The sequence below is a fragment of the Podarcis erhardii genome (genome assembly GCF_964252035.2).
Source record: "Podarcis erhardii genome assembly, chromosome: 3".
In the NCBI taxonomy this organism is placed as follows: domain Eukaryota; kingdom Metazoa; phylum Chordata; class Lepidosauria; order Squamata; family Lacertidae; genus Podarcis; species Podarcis erhardii.
The window spans coordinates 78,025,695-78,042,305 of NC_138507.1; the positions used below are offsets into that span (position 1 = coordinate 78,025,695).

Below are 16,611 nucleotides of genomic sequence, written 5' to 3' on the forward strand. Positions count from 1 at the left end.
TTGAGAGCAGTACATGTGAAAAGGATCTAGGAGTCTTGGTTGACCACAAACTTGACATGAGCCAACAGTGTGACGCGGCAGCTAAAAAAGCCAATGCAATTCTGGGCTGCATCAATAGGAGTATTGCATCTAGATCAAGGGAAGTAATAGTGCCACTGTATTCTGCTCTGGTCAGACCTCACCTGGAGTACTGTGTCCAGTTCTGGGCACCACAGTTCAAGAAGGACACTGACAAACTGGAACGTGTCCAGAGGAGGGCAACCAAAATGGTCAAAGGCCTGGAAACGATGCCTTATGAAGAACGGCTAAGGGAGCTGGGCATGTTTAGCCTGGAGAAGAGGAGGTTAAGGGGTGATATGATAGCCATGTTCAAATATATAAAAGGATGTCACATAGAGGAGGGAGAAAGGTTGTTTTCTGCTGCTCCAGAGAAGCGGACACGGAGCAATGGTTCCAAACTACAAGAAAGAAGATTCCACCTAAACATTAGGAAGAACTTCCTGACAGTAAGAGCTGTTCGACAGTGGAATTTGCTGCCAAGGAGTGTGGTGGAGTCTCCTTCTTTGGAGGTCTTTAAGCAGAGGCTTGACAACCATATGTCAGGAGTGCTCTGATGGTGTTTCCTGCTTGGCAGGGGGTTGGACTCGATGGCCCTTGTGGTCTCTTCCAAACTCTATGATTCTATCTTTTCTTTAAACAATTACTGCCACATTTAAATAGGTTCACTGCTTTATTGGATTCTGTTTTGCATACATATTATGTGTCAGCACTCCTGTATAAATAATTCAGAGTGGCACTGCAGCTGGTTGAAATAATCCACCACCATACTCAAATGTCCTGGTATCACATCAATGCATTTCAGCACAAAAAGTAACAAATCAGGGATTTTGGGTCATAACACCACAGAATCATAGCACTGTACACCACAAGTGGTAAATCTGTTGGATATTTGGAATATACAGTGTTCACTTTTGCACACATGCAATTTGGAAAGTGATATTACTTCAGCAGAAGCACAACAGAGCAATGATCCTTTTTTTGCAGGATTTCTGTTTGGTTTTATTCTTTCATTCATGACACAGAAATCTACAGCAATCAATGAACTGGCTGCACAGGGACTGACACATACACCTTTCCTCCATGGGGCTTAGGGCTGGGTTCATGGGTGAGGGCTACACCCTTCCCAACAACATTGTGAGTGAGGTAGGTAAGGCTGTGCATGCCTGGGCCACAGCTGTCCAGAAAGCTTCATGAGCTGAATGGGGACTCAAATCCAAATCTCTATAAGATGTTGGGAAGCATGGGGTGCTTATTAGGTTAGAGAAACTGCAGTGTAAAAAGCCACATAAAACTGCTCTGTCTCAGTTGGTTAATTTGGGGAAATACCATACTGAAAATGCCAGCTATATAGTTCCATTTTTAGACTTGGTTGTAATAGGATGGGAAGTTTTATTTCAGCTTGTTCCTCCCAGACTACCATAGCAACAACATTTTATCTCTAAAGCAAATATGTACATAGCAATGATTTCCTCTTTTAAGTGTCGTCTGCTGTGTGTAAACTGTCCCACCACAGCTTTCGTGATCCTTTTTCCTACACATCTTGATTTCAGTTCCTTTAATAATGCCACAAGCCCTTGGATCAGCAAAGTGTCATGTGCTTATTTAAATGTTCTTGGTTCAGACAGACAGCTTTTAAAAATGTGCTTAAATCTTGGAAATTAGACTAGATGGGAATAAAATCTCAAATACTAGAAAGATATATCATCTTAGATCCAACCCAACATATAAACAAACAACAAAAGTTGGTCTATATGAGAGGCTGTGATCCTGTGCACACTTTCTTGGGACTGAATTCCACTGAACATGATAGGACTTCTTACTTAATAACAATGCATAGTATGGCACTGAATTATTATGAGAACCCAGCTGCAGAATATGGGTAAGTATGAGCACTGTTCATCTGACAGTACTAAAAGAAACTGTAGATTTAAACAAAACAACATCTGGGATGGTCCTAAGTAACTTGATGTCCAGCTATGCTATTCTCCTAGAATCATGGCATTTCAGTGCTCACTTTCCAAGCCCAAATTCAAGTATACTAAGATGTGTGTATTAATCTCTCCTTTAGGGTTCATCCGTATGCCAGTTAACTACTGTAGGAGTGATTGTTATACTACTTTATACATCAAGAGCCTGTTACAACTTGTTCATTTTATCGTTTTCTCAAAACAAGAATTCTTTTGATTACGACTGGTACAATGTATCTGATCAGGCAAGTACAGTACTTTCCTGTGATATCAAGATTCAATCATTCTTGCACTGATATTTGACTGCATAAAAGGAACGACCCCCTCCACCCATTTATCCGACATGCATTGCAATTAATAATAATTTGCCACAAAGGGTTCTTCTCACGTCAGGCTGTGCTTGGTCTGCAAGGTAAGAAATTTTTGTGCAGGACTATATGTAAGCTTTTAGATATCAAAGTTTTGTAGCCTTAAAAAAAAAAGAGGCTACAGAAGCTTAGCTGGAGAGCCATTTATATGTAGGACTCATTTATATGCATTTTGTAGTCCAGGAATGTGATATAAGGAGGAGAGTAAGGCAGTATAACCACTTTGTCCTGCAGAAAATTAATGAACTTATCTTGAGAGCCAGTGTGGTGTAGTGGTTAAGAGTGGTGGACCCGTAATCTGGTGAACCGGGTTCGCTTCCCCGCTCCTCCACATGCAGCTGCTGGGTGACCTTGGGCTAGTCACACTTCTCTGAAGTCTCTCAGCCCCACTCACCTCACAGAGTGTTTGTTGTGGGGGAAGAAGGGAAAGGAGAATGTTAGCCGCTTTGAGACTCCTTAGGGTAGTGATAAAGCGGGATATCAAATCCAAACTCCTCTTCTTCTTCTTCTTCTTGAGGAAACCTACCATGTGCATCTGCCTGGTTTGGGCATGATGACTTCATTAAAAATAACCCATGGAAAAGCCTTAAGAAAGCATTCCTTTTAGGCTATAAGAAGCTCTAACTGCCAGCAAGTCTTAAGTCTAATTGGGCTTTGGATTTTACAGATTTCACTGGAGCTACTCTTGTAATTAAATCATCACAGGATGCCCAACCAAGTAGCAGCAGCAGCAGCATGGTGCAAGGTTCATTTGGCTCATAGGCAGAAAAGGAAGAGCTGCACTTGTATGCCCCTTGCACATTTTTTTTTAAACAAAACAACTGGCATGCTTTCAAGTGACACATTTAGTATCACATGTAGTTTAGCCGCAATTGTGATTCATTCCGAGAAATCCAGAACCAGGTCAGTTTATCCACAAGTGACTCATGGGTATAACCCTTCCAGTGTGACTAAGAACTAGGCCCAAATTGCACACTGTGTCCCTCATGTTATAAGTACATACCCAAAACAGCCTGTGGAATAGTCCATCTACTTAGTTCAGCATGTTTAAAGTGCCCACTGGTCATGACATCCTGACCAGTGAGATCTGCTGGTCAGAAAATCCCTCTGAAACCTGCCTGCCTACATAGATGCTGGTTCTTTGTTTATTTAGGCCAAGAAAATTGTAGATGCATCTAGGCAATCTCTGATGCTCAGAGATGTATTTTATGCAGTTGATTTTCACAGAGAGTGGTGAAAGAGTTGCAGTTCTGCATGCAGAAGTGTTTTCCTTATGCATTCTGCAATACATGGAGGTTGTGGGGTTGCTAGCAAATGCCGAATCTAGTTGTACATCTAATACATATTTAACTTTAATTTTGCAACAGGCAGATTTGAAATGTCAGTTGGGTGATGCTGGATATGTTGTATTTGGAGTAATCCTGTTTATATGGGAACTTCTCCCCACATCCTTAGTGGTGTTCTTCTTCCGTGTCCGAAACCCTACAAAAGACCTAGTAAGTTATATTTTCCCCGCATTCAACATATGCCCACTTCTTGATATTCTGTTTTTTTTAAAGGAAATGCCTCTCATGTCATAGCAATGTCACATGTCCCTTCTAAAATCTGAGTGCACACATTTATTGATCAATACAGACACCACCCTTTGTTTTTGCATAATTATTCTTCCGCTCAGCCCATTCTGCTCTAGAGTCATTAAAGGCAATTCTTTCCTGATGTTAGGGACTCTCAGCTTTGGGGGAAGGTGGCACAGGGTTGTTGGCTCAAAATATCTGGATTGCAAATATTTATGATAAGGATGCGGGTGGCGCTGTGGGTAAAACCTCAGCGCCTAGGACTTGCCGATCGCATGGTCGGCGGTTCGAATCCCCGCGGCGGGGTGCGCTCCCGTCGTTCGGTCCCAGCGCCTGCCAACCTAGCAGTTTGAAAGCACCCCCGGGTGCAAGTAGATAAATAGGGACCGCTTACCAGCAGGAAGGTAAACGGCGTTCCATGTGCTGCACTGGCTCGCCAGAGGCAGCTTGTCACGCTGGCCACGTGACCCGGAAGTGTCTGCAGACAGCGCTGGCTCCCGGCCTCTAGAGCGAGATGAGCGCACAACCCTAGAGTCTGGCAAGACTGGCCCATACAGGCAGGGGTACCTTTACCTTTACCTTTTATGATAAGGAAGGATTTGCTTGCCTCATTCTCGATTTATTGTGACTCACTATGAAATCATTTAAGAATTCATCTTTTTAAAGTTACATTTAAAGCAGAAGTTTGCAAAATGTTACAAAGGAGAGGGGACAGATCAGTGTATAGTGCTTCACTTTATTTAAACCAGATTCTTGTTTTGCATACTTGTGTTCCAAAATCTTTTTATGTAACTGATGTAGCATTTTTTATTTTTTTACTTTTTTGGTATTTCCCCAGGCTGGAAAATTAGGGAAATACACAAAAACATTTGTCTTTAAAATCAAAGGTTCTTTAAAAATTAAGATAAAATTGGGGGGGGGGAATCATTTTCTCATCTTCAATTCAAATCCTAAAGATTAGCCTGCATAACCATATTAGAATGCCAGCTACCTCCTCCCACCTTAAGGCTCTTACAAGGTGCACCCCTTGCTTTGTTTATCCTTGAGCCTGATGAAGCATTATGGAGAATTCTAAAGCTTGCATACTGTTTTGTGATACTTTTTGGGCCAACCACAATATCTCCAAAATATGGATTTTGGAATTGGATATTTTGAAAATTAGCCACTAGAGGGGAGTAATAGCAAAAAAAATAGTAATACACTACTATATATGTGAGCTTTGTTAACAGGGAATTAAATGACAACTTAAATTGCAACAGAGACTCCTTTGACTAAGTTTGTATTACTTTATATCTTATTTAAAGAAGATCCTCATAATTTAATTATTTTTTCTCTCATGACACTATACGTTTCACAAAGTGAGACACTGGGTGAAAAATGGTTTCTTCTCAAATCTAAGACAAAATAATGCCAAGCTAAGCCAGTTTCATCATGATAACAACGAGCAAATATAATTCTGTGGCCATTTTAGTATGCCTTTTTTTTAATTAAAAAAATGACAACACTGGTATCGTGAGCAACCTAATAATAGCTGTTGACTAGAAGATAGTTCAGTTGGTAGAGCATGCAACTGTTAATCTTGGGCTTGTGCAACTTTGAGCAAAAGATTCCTCCATCTCAGGTGGTTGGACTAGATGACTCTTGTGGTCTCTTCCAACCCTACAATTCTCTGATGCTATTAATTTGGGCCCCTGTATTTAGTTTGGGACATTAGAGTTCAAAAAGAAATTGCAAAGATTCAATGTCAAATCAGATAACAAAAGACGAGATAATTTGGGTATGTCTCAATGTAGAATGGGTGGCTTGTTAAATCAGAGTGTAAATTAGAACAGATAAGCCAGATCATTTGCTTACTAATGATACTCTCATTATGCTTTGGAAACTTTGCAAGACTTAACTTTATATTGTCTGTTCCTGTTTGCTCCCATCATTTCCCTCCAAGCAAAAGGAGAAGGAACAGAGGCTATATTCAGAAACGTTTGCCAGAAGGCCAGCATGTATTAAATGAGTGCACAGAAATGTGAGACAGGATAGGAGAAAAGTGATTAGAATTCTCTGCATTTCTCTTTAAAGACAGATGCCAAATCACAAAACTTGGCAACGGGAAATGGGTGCAATGCAAAATAACTTCTCTTTCATCCCTAGACAAACCCAGGGATAGTACCAACTCATGCGTTCAGTCCAAGATCTTATTTCTTTGACAATCCTCGCAGATACGACAGTGATGATGATCTGGCGTGGAGTATATCACCGCACAGTATACATGGCAGGTGAGGCAAACTGATGAACTGAGCCAAAGGGAATTGTGCCCAGTTGTGGCAGAAATCTAGCTTTGGTAGCTTCTGTGACTGGAGCAGAGGTAATTTTCAGAATTTCCCCCTTTCTCCTGCAGTCCCTCCTACGGTCCTCCTAGAGCAGAGTGGAGGGGCACATGGGCTTACAGAGGGAAGGAGTAATTAGCCTAGGCTACTTTAAAGAGCCTTCTGTCAGCAGAGGGACACAATTTTACAACACCCATTAATTTCAAGGGGGACCTATTGATTTCAAATGTTCTACTTGGCTGTATTATGCCCAGTATTTTGCCACAATAACAATTTATTCTTTATAGTATTCTGCTACGCTTCTGTGACGCCTAGCTTCTAACACTCAGGTTTATGTGTGATTCCAACCTCTTTCTGTATACTCCATGGAAATTTGAGTTTCATTCCCCAATGCCCCGCATTATTAAATTGTACAGGACTGGGAGACACCAGACGAACAGGAATTACTTCCTACAATTCATTATTCTACACAAAGCTGGGAAGACAACCAGCTAAACAGGTTATAAATGCCACAAACATGCAGATAAGTTATTGTTGGAATCTTTATTAATGTGTCTCATCAAAATATGTTGCGTGTAAATGAAAGTTGTACTCAGATTTAGTTTCCAGTACAATTGGGGATTGTCAGCATAGAACTCTTGATGACCTGGATTAACAGCTAAGTATAAAATTTAAGCCAAGCCACAGTGTTATGTTCTTGTGTGATCCTATGCCCCTCTAGCAAATTCCTTTCTAGCTGCAGCAGGAATTCATTCCAGGAACCACAGGATTGCAGCAAACATGTCTGCACAATTCCTTGAACCAAAGGCTGTCTAGTGCCTGCTTAGAACTTCACAGGAACACATGACCTGAAGTATTGTTTTATGTCTATATTTTACCAAGTTAATTTCTCTTTTATTTTGTTTTCTAGTTTCTCCCCCGATTACTATGACTGGGGACATCAAACCAACAGCTTTATACCTCACATTGGATCCTTGCAGCAGGATTATACAACAGTGATAGAACGACCAAGCCCTATGTAGCACCAAACCAATGCTGATTTTAAAAAATCAACATCAGTAATAAGGCACAAGTTACAGGGGCATAGCATGGCCCATGGAAAAACATAGGAGTAAAAACAAGCTATAGGTTTACTTAGTTAAACCATACAGGTTTACAATAGTTATATTTTCATTCCAATATGCCTTGCTTAGGATGTGATCTTGCAAAGATTTGCACATGTACTTTAATTATACATAGGAGCACTCCTACTGAAGTCACTGTGTCTCCTTTTATAATGAAGACAAAATACAGAGGTGTTATTACAAGACTGCAGCTTAAGAGAAAATATTTGTATTCTGTATTATCTATTTTTATGTTGGAAAACTACTGCTATAAATTTATAGCCCTTTTCTTATATTGTCACTGTTTATATGTACAGAAATAGTTTTGTGTCTCATGTTGTAATGTATTCAGTAGGATATGATGATGATGATGATGAGTTGTGACCATCATACAAACTATTTTGGCAATGTTGATATAAAAACATTTTTAAAATACTCCTAGTTCCAACAAAACATTCATTATAAAAATAAAACTTGATGCATGTATGGAATGGATGACAAGTAAGTATTGCCAATTGTGATTAATGAGAAACTGCTAATTTTATATTCAGTTTCTTGGGATCCTACCATGAGGAAAGAATATACATAAAATAAAAAGCTTCCACGATACCTATGAGCTCAGCATTTGATATAAGCAAACAGATCTGTATGTAAGCTTAAGAATAAACGCTGTCCAAGTCTTAATAGAAAACCAAAAGTTTTATTAGTATTTATCACTGTATATAGTCCAGAGTCCATTTTTACCAGTATAAGATATCTGTCCAACATTAATTATTACTTGTGTTTGTCAATTCCAATTACTAGCCATGGCTCTGCCAATATTTTTCATGAGTCAAGTCAGCTGAACACCAAGTGATCATCTAAAGATCAGGTACCAAATTCAGTTCTTTGCCTTTTATTCGTAATCCAGGCTTCATTTACATTTTCTGTTCAAAGTTGCAGGTACATTGGCGCAAACTACATTGTATATCTGTACAATGACACTTTTAGACAGCATATGAAAAGTGCAAGGCCCATTTTTGAGAAGAGAGGGCAAATGGGGTGGGGTAATCTTTGTCCCTCATTTAGCAGAACTTATTGTAAACGAGTAAACAGATGTATTAACAAGGGAATTATTGTTCCTAGCAGGATGCAGTCTTAAAGAAAATGTTACCACTTTGTTCATTAATATCTTCTTCAAGTATTACTCATTTGATCTAGTGAGTAGAATGCAGACCAAATAGGTAGCCTGTATACCACAGCAACTGAAAAAACTGAGGCGATTGGGTGAAAATGGCTTAGTTGACTAAGCTCAATAGGTACAATATAGGAGCCTGCTTTTGCCCAGCTATAAATAAGAATATCAAGGTTATAGCTACCCTATCCTCACATACAAAAAAAGCTGCACCAAGGAAAGATGATTCTTATGAGCTAAATTATACAAATTTGCTCTTTTTGCAGAATTCATTTTGCTTCAGGCACAGAGTCAGGAACTATACCCACAAATTGAAAGACCTGCTTTAGCCCAGTAGGACTGTCAAGTTCTTATTTCAGTCCCACGGGGCCCCACAATAGGACCAGAACCAAACCAGGCAGAATGGGGTATATCTGGCAGAATCTGGTGCTTACTGAGTTTCCAAACCTAGCTACTATTTAATGAGTTTATTTTCCAGTTAAGTGTCCATTGAATTGCTGAATTGCTGCCCACGTATATTTGGAACTTCATTTTTGAAGTCAATTACTTGAGACATTCATTAGCAAAGAAAGAACAGTATGTTTGCAGCCCACTCAGAACAGTCACATGAAGTGCCTGTTCTCTCACTTCGCCTTCGCCTCCATCTAGACCATGCCTGCAGGACTTGCAATAGGCAAACAAACATGGTGCCAAAAGTAACCGATGATAGCTTACAAATAGACAGTAAAACTAGGAAGCTTAGAGGCCTTCCTGGGCTAGAAGCTATAAAAGCCTGACTCTCATTGCATTTATCAATCAAGTGTGCCATACTATTCAGTACAATTTTGGTATAACCTTCTCATTTGCCCTACAAATAAAAACCACTAACTTAGTGTTTTTGTTACAAACAGCCCTTTCTTCCCCTCATGTTCAGTAAATTAAGACTGTAATCCTATGGCCTTAGAAAAGCAGTCCCTGGGCACATAGAAGGCTGTGTACACACTCCCATTGAGACTGCATCCAGTGTGTTTCCATCACTGGTTCCCATCATATAAGCCTCAAGCCATATCTATCCTGTCGTTTCTTATGAAATGCTGCATTTCCCACCAAAGTAAATTTGATCAGAATTGAGACAAAGAATGACCTACCTGCAGTTAAAGTCTAATGTGTACAAAGCCTAAATCATTTCTCCCTCTCCAGCCTAAAGGTAGAACTCTGACATCGGAGGTGGAGATCTGAGGTTGAATTCCTCACCCCGCCATTATGATACAATGGCCAAACTGATGTTAGATCTATAGCATTAGTAGGGCTAAATGTGATGGGGGGGGGGCATGCTACAGAAAGACTGGGAAATGGCTTGGATCCAGGACTCTGACATGCTCTCAAAGCAAGGAGAGATTTTGAATAGTTTATGAGCCAGTCTAAAATTTCTCCTGTCCCCCCCCCCCACTGTTCTCAAACAATGTAAAGCAGACAAAGGAGGGTCAGAGTACTCCTCGGACTTCGTTTTTGTCCTGCTCATGCAGTTAAAACAGTTTTCAGATTCTCCCTCTTAGGGTTGCAGCGCAACAGCTATTTTTCAAGTGCACCAAAGGCAATTGTCAGTTTTGCCTCTCTGCTATGCCTGTGCAGATATTAAAAACCTTTCTGGGTGATTACTTATGCAAAGTGAAAATATGAGTGTCAGACAGCACAGTGTCCTCCAGGTCCTATTTTTGCCAGCTTATCACACTACAAGTTTGCAATGAAAATATTAACCTGTGCCTTAGCTCTTTGGGGCCCAGCAACTTGTGTATTGATGCAGCTGTGTAACCTTCATTCAGCAACTGATTCTATATCCACTCCCAATTTTGGATGGTGGACAATGGGGTAGTGTTCAACATAGCACTAAGCAAATTGTTCCATCAGCACAAGGATTTCTCCTTGCCCATCTCTTCTCCCTACATGACCCTTAAACCTATTCACTACTCATACTTCCTATGTTCACCACCAGTTAATCCAGTAGAAGCCTTTGTGATCTTAGCTGTACAGAAGTGACTTTCCAATTCAGCTTTGTAATGACTACAATCGTTTTTTGGATTCAGCATTGAATCCTTGCAAAAAGACAAGAAATTACCCGATGAAACCCTTGCAAAAAGACAAGAAATTACCCGATGTAACCCCCCAACTTTTTCCATAGTCAAAATAGCATAAGTGGGAAGAAGTGACATTTATTTGAACTTGAATTTGGAGAACTTACATTTGACCCTTGTCTATTTAAGCCACTCCTGCCAACAGAGCACCATTTTATTTGACCTTGTTTTGCAAGGAACTGTTTGCAATCAAGCATTTAAGCATTTTCATGCCCATGTTAGGTTTCAACAAACATGCAGCAAGAAAGAGCTGAAGATACAAGGATTGTGGGCAGACCAGCATGTATTCCATGATAGCACAGTAACACTGTAAATTAGGATGCAGAAATTACGCAACTTGGACTTCCGGTCGGCGCCAGCGTTTGATGGCGGTCCTAGCCTCAAGCTCCGAGGCAGGACTGCTCCGTAAGTTCGGGTCTTACCCGCTACGGCAAGCGGGGGACCCCTAAAATCACAGGCGCTGAAGCCTGTGAGCAAGGAGATTCGGTGGGCACCTTTGCGCCCCCCCGGCATCGTGAAAGAGCCTTTTTAAAGGCTCCGGAGCGGCATCGGGGTGAGCGCGGTGCTGAGGATCGCTACCCAGCTTACGGAGTGAAGCCGCGTCGCCATTAACGGAGAGCGCCGATTCCTTTCTGAAATCAACGATTGGCAACAACAATACCCGTGAGTAAGACTGCAAAAGTAAGACGGGACTTAAAAAATTTAGAAGATTTGGCTGAAAACGGGAAGGCAAAATTAAGGAAGTCAGCCTCCCGGAACTGCATGATTAACGGAGCAATGAAAAGACTAAGCTGTGTTTAAATGGACTTTCCTTTTAACTCTTATTAAACCAGACATCGAAAGGGTCTCCCCCCTGTTGTGCAGGAGAAGGGGGGGAGGAAACAGAACTAATTTAACCTGCAAAAGAAAGGGATAAGGAATAAAAAACCTCTGCTGCTGATACTTCTGGCCAGGCTGCCGGAGCAGCGATCGCCTGAAAAAAGGAACTGTCAAGTGAGCTGTCAAAGGACAGCGGCTACAAAATAAGACTTATTTTGAAACATACTCGGGACTTTGGTGGATTACAATTTTAACAGTAAAGTGCTACAAACTAAAGACTTTTAATGGGACTTTTGCCTTTGGACTTTCTGTTTCTTTGTTCTGGGTGCCTTTGGACGGTTACAATTTCCTCCTCTAGAGGGCTTTAGTTACATTACGGAGTATCCAGTGGGATTTTCCACTTGCAACTTTCCTGTGTGAATGACCTTGAGTTATGAGCAACCCGCCAGAAGAAATTTCAACAAGAAGTAAAACAAAGCAGGCTCAAAAACAAGCTCAAAAGAGAGGCTCCTTATCAGGAGCAGCAGCTGCACAAGAAAAAATAACAGCAGCATCAATGGAGTCAATGACACAGGCCCTGCTTAAAATAAATCAGTCACTAGAAGTACTTACCAAGCAATCTGCAGAACTCACTAAACAGTCTACAGAGAACTCAAAGAAATTGACGGAGTTGACAACAAGACTAGACCTGAATACAACAACAATTTCATCTAATACAGATTCTATAAACCGTTTGGTGCAAGAATCTACGGAAACAAGGAGAATAGCTGAGAGTGCTAGGTCCACTGCTGAAGAAACCAAAGGAAAGTTTGCGCCTATTGTAAAAAAAGTACATGAACATGATTCAGCATTAGCCCTACTAGAACTGGAAAGGAAAAGTAAGAATCTGAAATTAAGACTGGTTCCAGAAGAGGAAGAGGACAAGCTCGGGGAATTCCTTACAGACAAATTTCAAGACTTCTGGAATGACGAGCTAGATGGAGAGGAAGATGAATTTATGATAACCTCAGCCTTTCGGATTGGCAGGAAGCAAGGGAAGAAGCCAAGAGATTGTTTAATTACCTTAGGATCAAAGGAACAAAGAGACAAAATATTGAACCTACATTTCCAGAAGGCCTTGGTCATTAAAAATTCTCAGATTCAAATCTTCAAGGATATTCCTAAATACTTTTTGGAGGTTAGATCTCAATTTAAAGAACTAGTTGATCTACTTAAGAAGAATAACATCCCATTCAGGTGGGAATTTCCACAAGGGCTGTCCTTTAGCTACAAAGGGAAGAAAATTAAAATAAAAACAAACCAGGATAAAGAGTTCTTTTTGGAAAGAAATCAAGAGGATCTCCAGAAAGGAACTGTCAACGAGGAGGAAGTACCGGACATCTCAAATCTATCATTTGGACTGAACCGAGCACCGACCGAGGAGGAACAACAACTTGGTGCAGTCGGTGGAAGGTCTACCCAGTAACCAAAATGTCTCTGCAACTCTTCAGCTGGAACTGCAATGGTTTGAATCACCCTCGAAAAAGGGGCCAAGTATTTCATTTATTAAAGAAGGAACATCTAGACGTAATCTGTTTACAAGAAACTCACATTGCCAGGATACATAGAAAACTTTTAATAAATAAGAGATTAGGACAAGAATTTATATCATCAGATAGAGTCAAGAAAAGAGGAGTTGTGATTTATGTCAAGGAAAAATTTGAACCAAAATTGATCTTTAAGGATGACCAAGGAAGATACCTGGCAGTGGAAATTCAAATTTATGGAGAAAAAATATTGATTGTTGGAGTTTATGCACCAAATGAGGGGAAGGCTGAATTCTTCAAGAAGTTGCATGAGACTTTAATGGACTTTTTGGACTTTAAAATTATAATGATGGGTGACATGAATGGAGTCGTCTCTACAAACATGGATAAGGCCCAAAGACAAACAATATCTAATGACGGAAGACTACCAAAGACTTTTTTTGACCTGACTGACACTATGGATCTGATCGATATTTGGAGAACTAGGAACCCTCTGGAAAGGGAGGGGACTTTCTTCTCTGAAGCAAAAATGACATGGACTAGAATTGATCAAATATGGATTTCTAGTAATCTGGCATCAAAGGTTAAAAAAACAGAAATCTGCCCAAAGACCTGCTCTGACCATAATGCTGTCAAGATGGAAATGAAACTGACAACAGCTGGAACCTTTAGATGGAGAATGAATGACACTCTCTTTGGAGATGGGGAAATCTGCAAAAAGGCCCAAGAAACACTTAAAGACTACTTTGAGATCAATTTGAGATCAGACACAGAAAAAAGAATCATTTGGGACGCAAGTAAAGCCGTGATGCGTGGCTTCCTAATACAACAGAATTCAATAAAGAGGAAAAAGCAGAATGAGAAGAAAGAGAAAATTTGGAATCAAATAAAAGAAGGGGAGAAGAAATTGAGATCTAAGCCTAAATCCCAGGAGATATTAAGAGAAATAAAATTCTATCAAACACAATATATGGAATTGACGAACCAGGAAATAGAATGGAAAATTAAACAAATGAGACAAAAGACTTTTGAATCTGCAGATAAATGTGGGAAGCTACTGTCTTGGCAACTGAAAAAGAGACAAAAATTGAATACAGTGACATCACTCGAAGTAGATGGGAAGTCTATTAATAAACCAAATGAGATAAGTAATTGTTTTCAAAGTTTCTTTAAGAAATTATACAAACAAGGGCCAAAAAATGAACAGGAGATAGAAGAATTTATTGGAAAATACGGACTATCAAAAATCTCTGAAAACAACAGAAGGAGTTTAAACGAGAAAATTACAGATCAAGAAATAGAGAGTGCCATCCAGGATATGAAGCTGGGAAAATCACCAGGACCAGATGGATTAACTGCGAGATATTATAAAGCATTGAAGGATTGGTTAATACAACCATTGAAAGAAGTCTGCAATCAAATTTTGGAGGGGAAAAAGGCTCCCGAATCGTGGAAGGAAGCATTCATCTCACTTATACCAAAGACAGAAACTGAGAAACATCAAGTCAAGAATTACCGCCCTATATCACTTTTGAACGTGGATTATAAAATTTTTGCAGACATTCTAGCAAAAAGATTCAAAAAAGTGCTGTTAGAGGAGATTCACAGGGACCAAACAGGCTTTCTACCAGGCAGGCATTTGTCAGACAATGTGAGGAATATTATAGATATTCTAGAACTTTTGGAAACTGACATAAATAGAAAAGCTGTTTTGATTTTTGTGGATGCAGAGAAAGCCTTTGACAATATTTGTTGGAGCTTTATGAAGAGGAATCTCCAAGGAATGGGGGTAGGCAAGAACTTTGAAAATGGTATAAGTGCAATTTATTCTGAGCAAAAGGCCAAACTTATTGTAAATGGTATGGTTATGGATGAAATTCCAATAGAGAAAGGGACACGACAGGGATGCCCAATTTCCCCTCTATTGTTTATATCGGTACTGGAGGTTTTCCTTAACATGATTAGAAGAGACCAGCTGGTTAAAGGTATACAGGTCGGAACTAAACATTATAAGCTAAGAGCATTTGCAGATGACCTAGTTTTGACACTACAACAGCCAGAAACTAGTACAAAAAGAGTTTTGGAACTTATTGAAATATTTGGTCAGGTAGCAGGTTTTAAATTGAATAAACACAAGACAAAGGTGTTGGAAAAAAATCTCACGGTGGGGGAAAAAGATAGTTTTCAAAGGGAAACGGGTTTGGAAATTACTAAAAAGGTAAAATATCTGGGGGTGAACTTAACATCTAAGAATGTGAATCTATTTAAAGATAATTATGAGAAATGCTGGGCTGAAGTGAAGAAAGATTTCGATATATGGTCAAGATTGAGACTTTCCTTGTTAGGCCGAATTGCTGTAATTAAGATGAATGTATTGCCGAGATTGTTGTTTTTGTTCCAGACATTGCAAATTTTAGATAAGATGGACTGTTTCAAGAAGTGGCAGAAAGATATATCTAAATTTGTCTGGCAGGGCAAGAAACCCAGAATTAAATTTAAGATTTTGACTGATGCAAAGGATAGAGGGGGCTTTGCCCTGCCGGACTTAAAACTTTATTATGAAGCAGCAGCTTTTTGCTGGCTGAAACCATGGCTACTTCTTGAGAATACAGACATTCTGGACCTGGAAGGTTATGATAATAGCTTTGGTTGGCATGCATATTTATGGTATGACAAGGTAAAGGTACATAGAAATTTTAAAAATCATATTATTAGGAAAGCATTGCATAATGTATGGAATCGATACAAAGATTTGTTTGAAAGTAAAACCCCCAGGTGGCTGTCACCAATGGAAGCTAAGGCGGTAAAAAGATTGAACATGGATACAGACTGGCCAAAATATTGTGAAATTGTAGAATATGATGGTGAAAAGCTGAAACTACAGAGTTTTGAGAAATTGAAACCTAAAGTCCGAGACTGGTTACATTATTACCAGATTAATGAAACTTTTAAGCAGGACAGAAAACTAGGATTTCAGAAGGAGAGGTCAAAGTTAGAAACAGAATTGCTAGAACCCAATACTAAGAATTTGTCTAGAATGTATAATCTGCTGCTAAAATGGAACACACAAGATGAAATGGTTAAATCAGTCATGATTAAGTGGGCACAAGATATTGGTCATGATATTATGTTTGCTGACTGGGAGCAGTTATGGACCACAGGTATTAAATTTACGGCATGTAGTGCCCTGAAAGAGAACATAATGAAAATGATCTATAGGTGGTACATGACCCCAGTCAAGCTTGCAAAGATATATCATTTGCCCAATAACAATTGCTGGAAGTGTAATGAATGTGAAGGAACTTTTTATCACCTTTGGTGGACCTGCCCAAAGATTAAGGCCTACTGGGAAATGATCTATAATGAAATTAAGAAAATCCTTAAGTGGACATTTGTAAAGAAACCGGAGGCTTTTCTCTTGGGCATGGTCGGCCAATTGGTACCAAAGAAAGATAGGACCTTTTTTATGTACGCAACAACAGCAGCAAGAATCCTCTTGGCGAAGTATTGGAAGACTAAAGAACTACCTACTCTGGAAGAATGGCAGACCAAGGTGACTGAATTTATGGGACTGGCAGAGATGACCGG

General features: G+C 39.8%; 1 protein-coding gene across 1 annotated transcript in view; it reads left to right on the forward strand.

Moving 5' to 3' along the window:
- GPR137B (G protein-coupled receptor 137B) overlaps positions 1 to 8,763 on the forward strand; it is a 29,388-nt gene extending 20,625 nt beyond the window's left edge. Inside the window, exons 4-7 of the mRNA XM_081856385.1 lie at positions 2,129 to 2,276; positions 3,767 to 3,891; positions 6,115 to 6,239; positions 7,201 to 8,763. Coding sequence (XP_081712511.1) covers positions 2,129 to 2,276; positions 3,767 to 3,891; positions 6,115 to 6,239; positions 7,201 to 7,312 — 510 coding nt within the window. The 3' untranslated portion in view covers positions 7,313 to 8,763. The remainder of the gene's footprint in view (positions 1 to 2,128; positions 2,277 to 3,766; positions 3,892 to 6,114; positions 6,240 to 7,200) is intronic.
- The last annotated feature ends 7,848 nt before the right edge of the window (positions 8,764 to 16,611 follow it).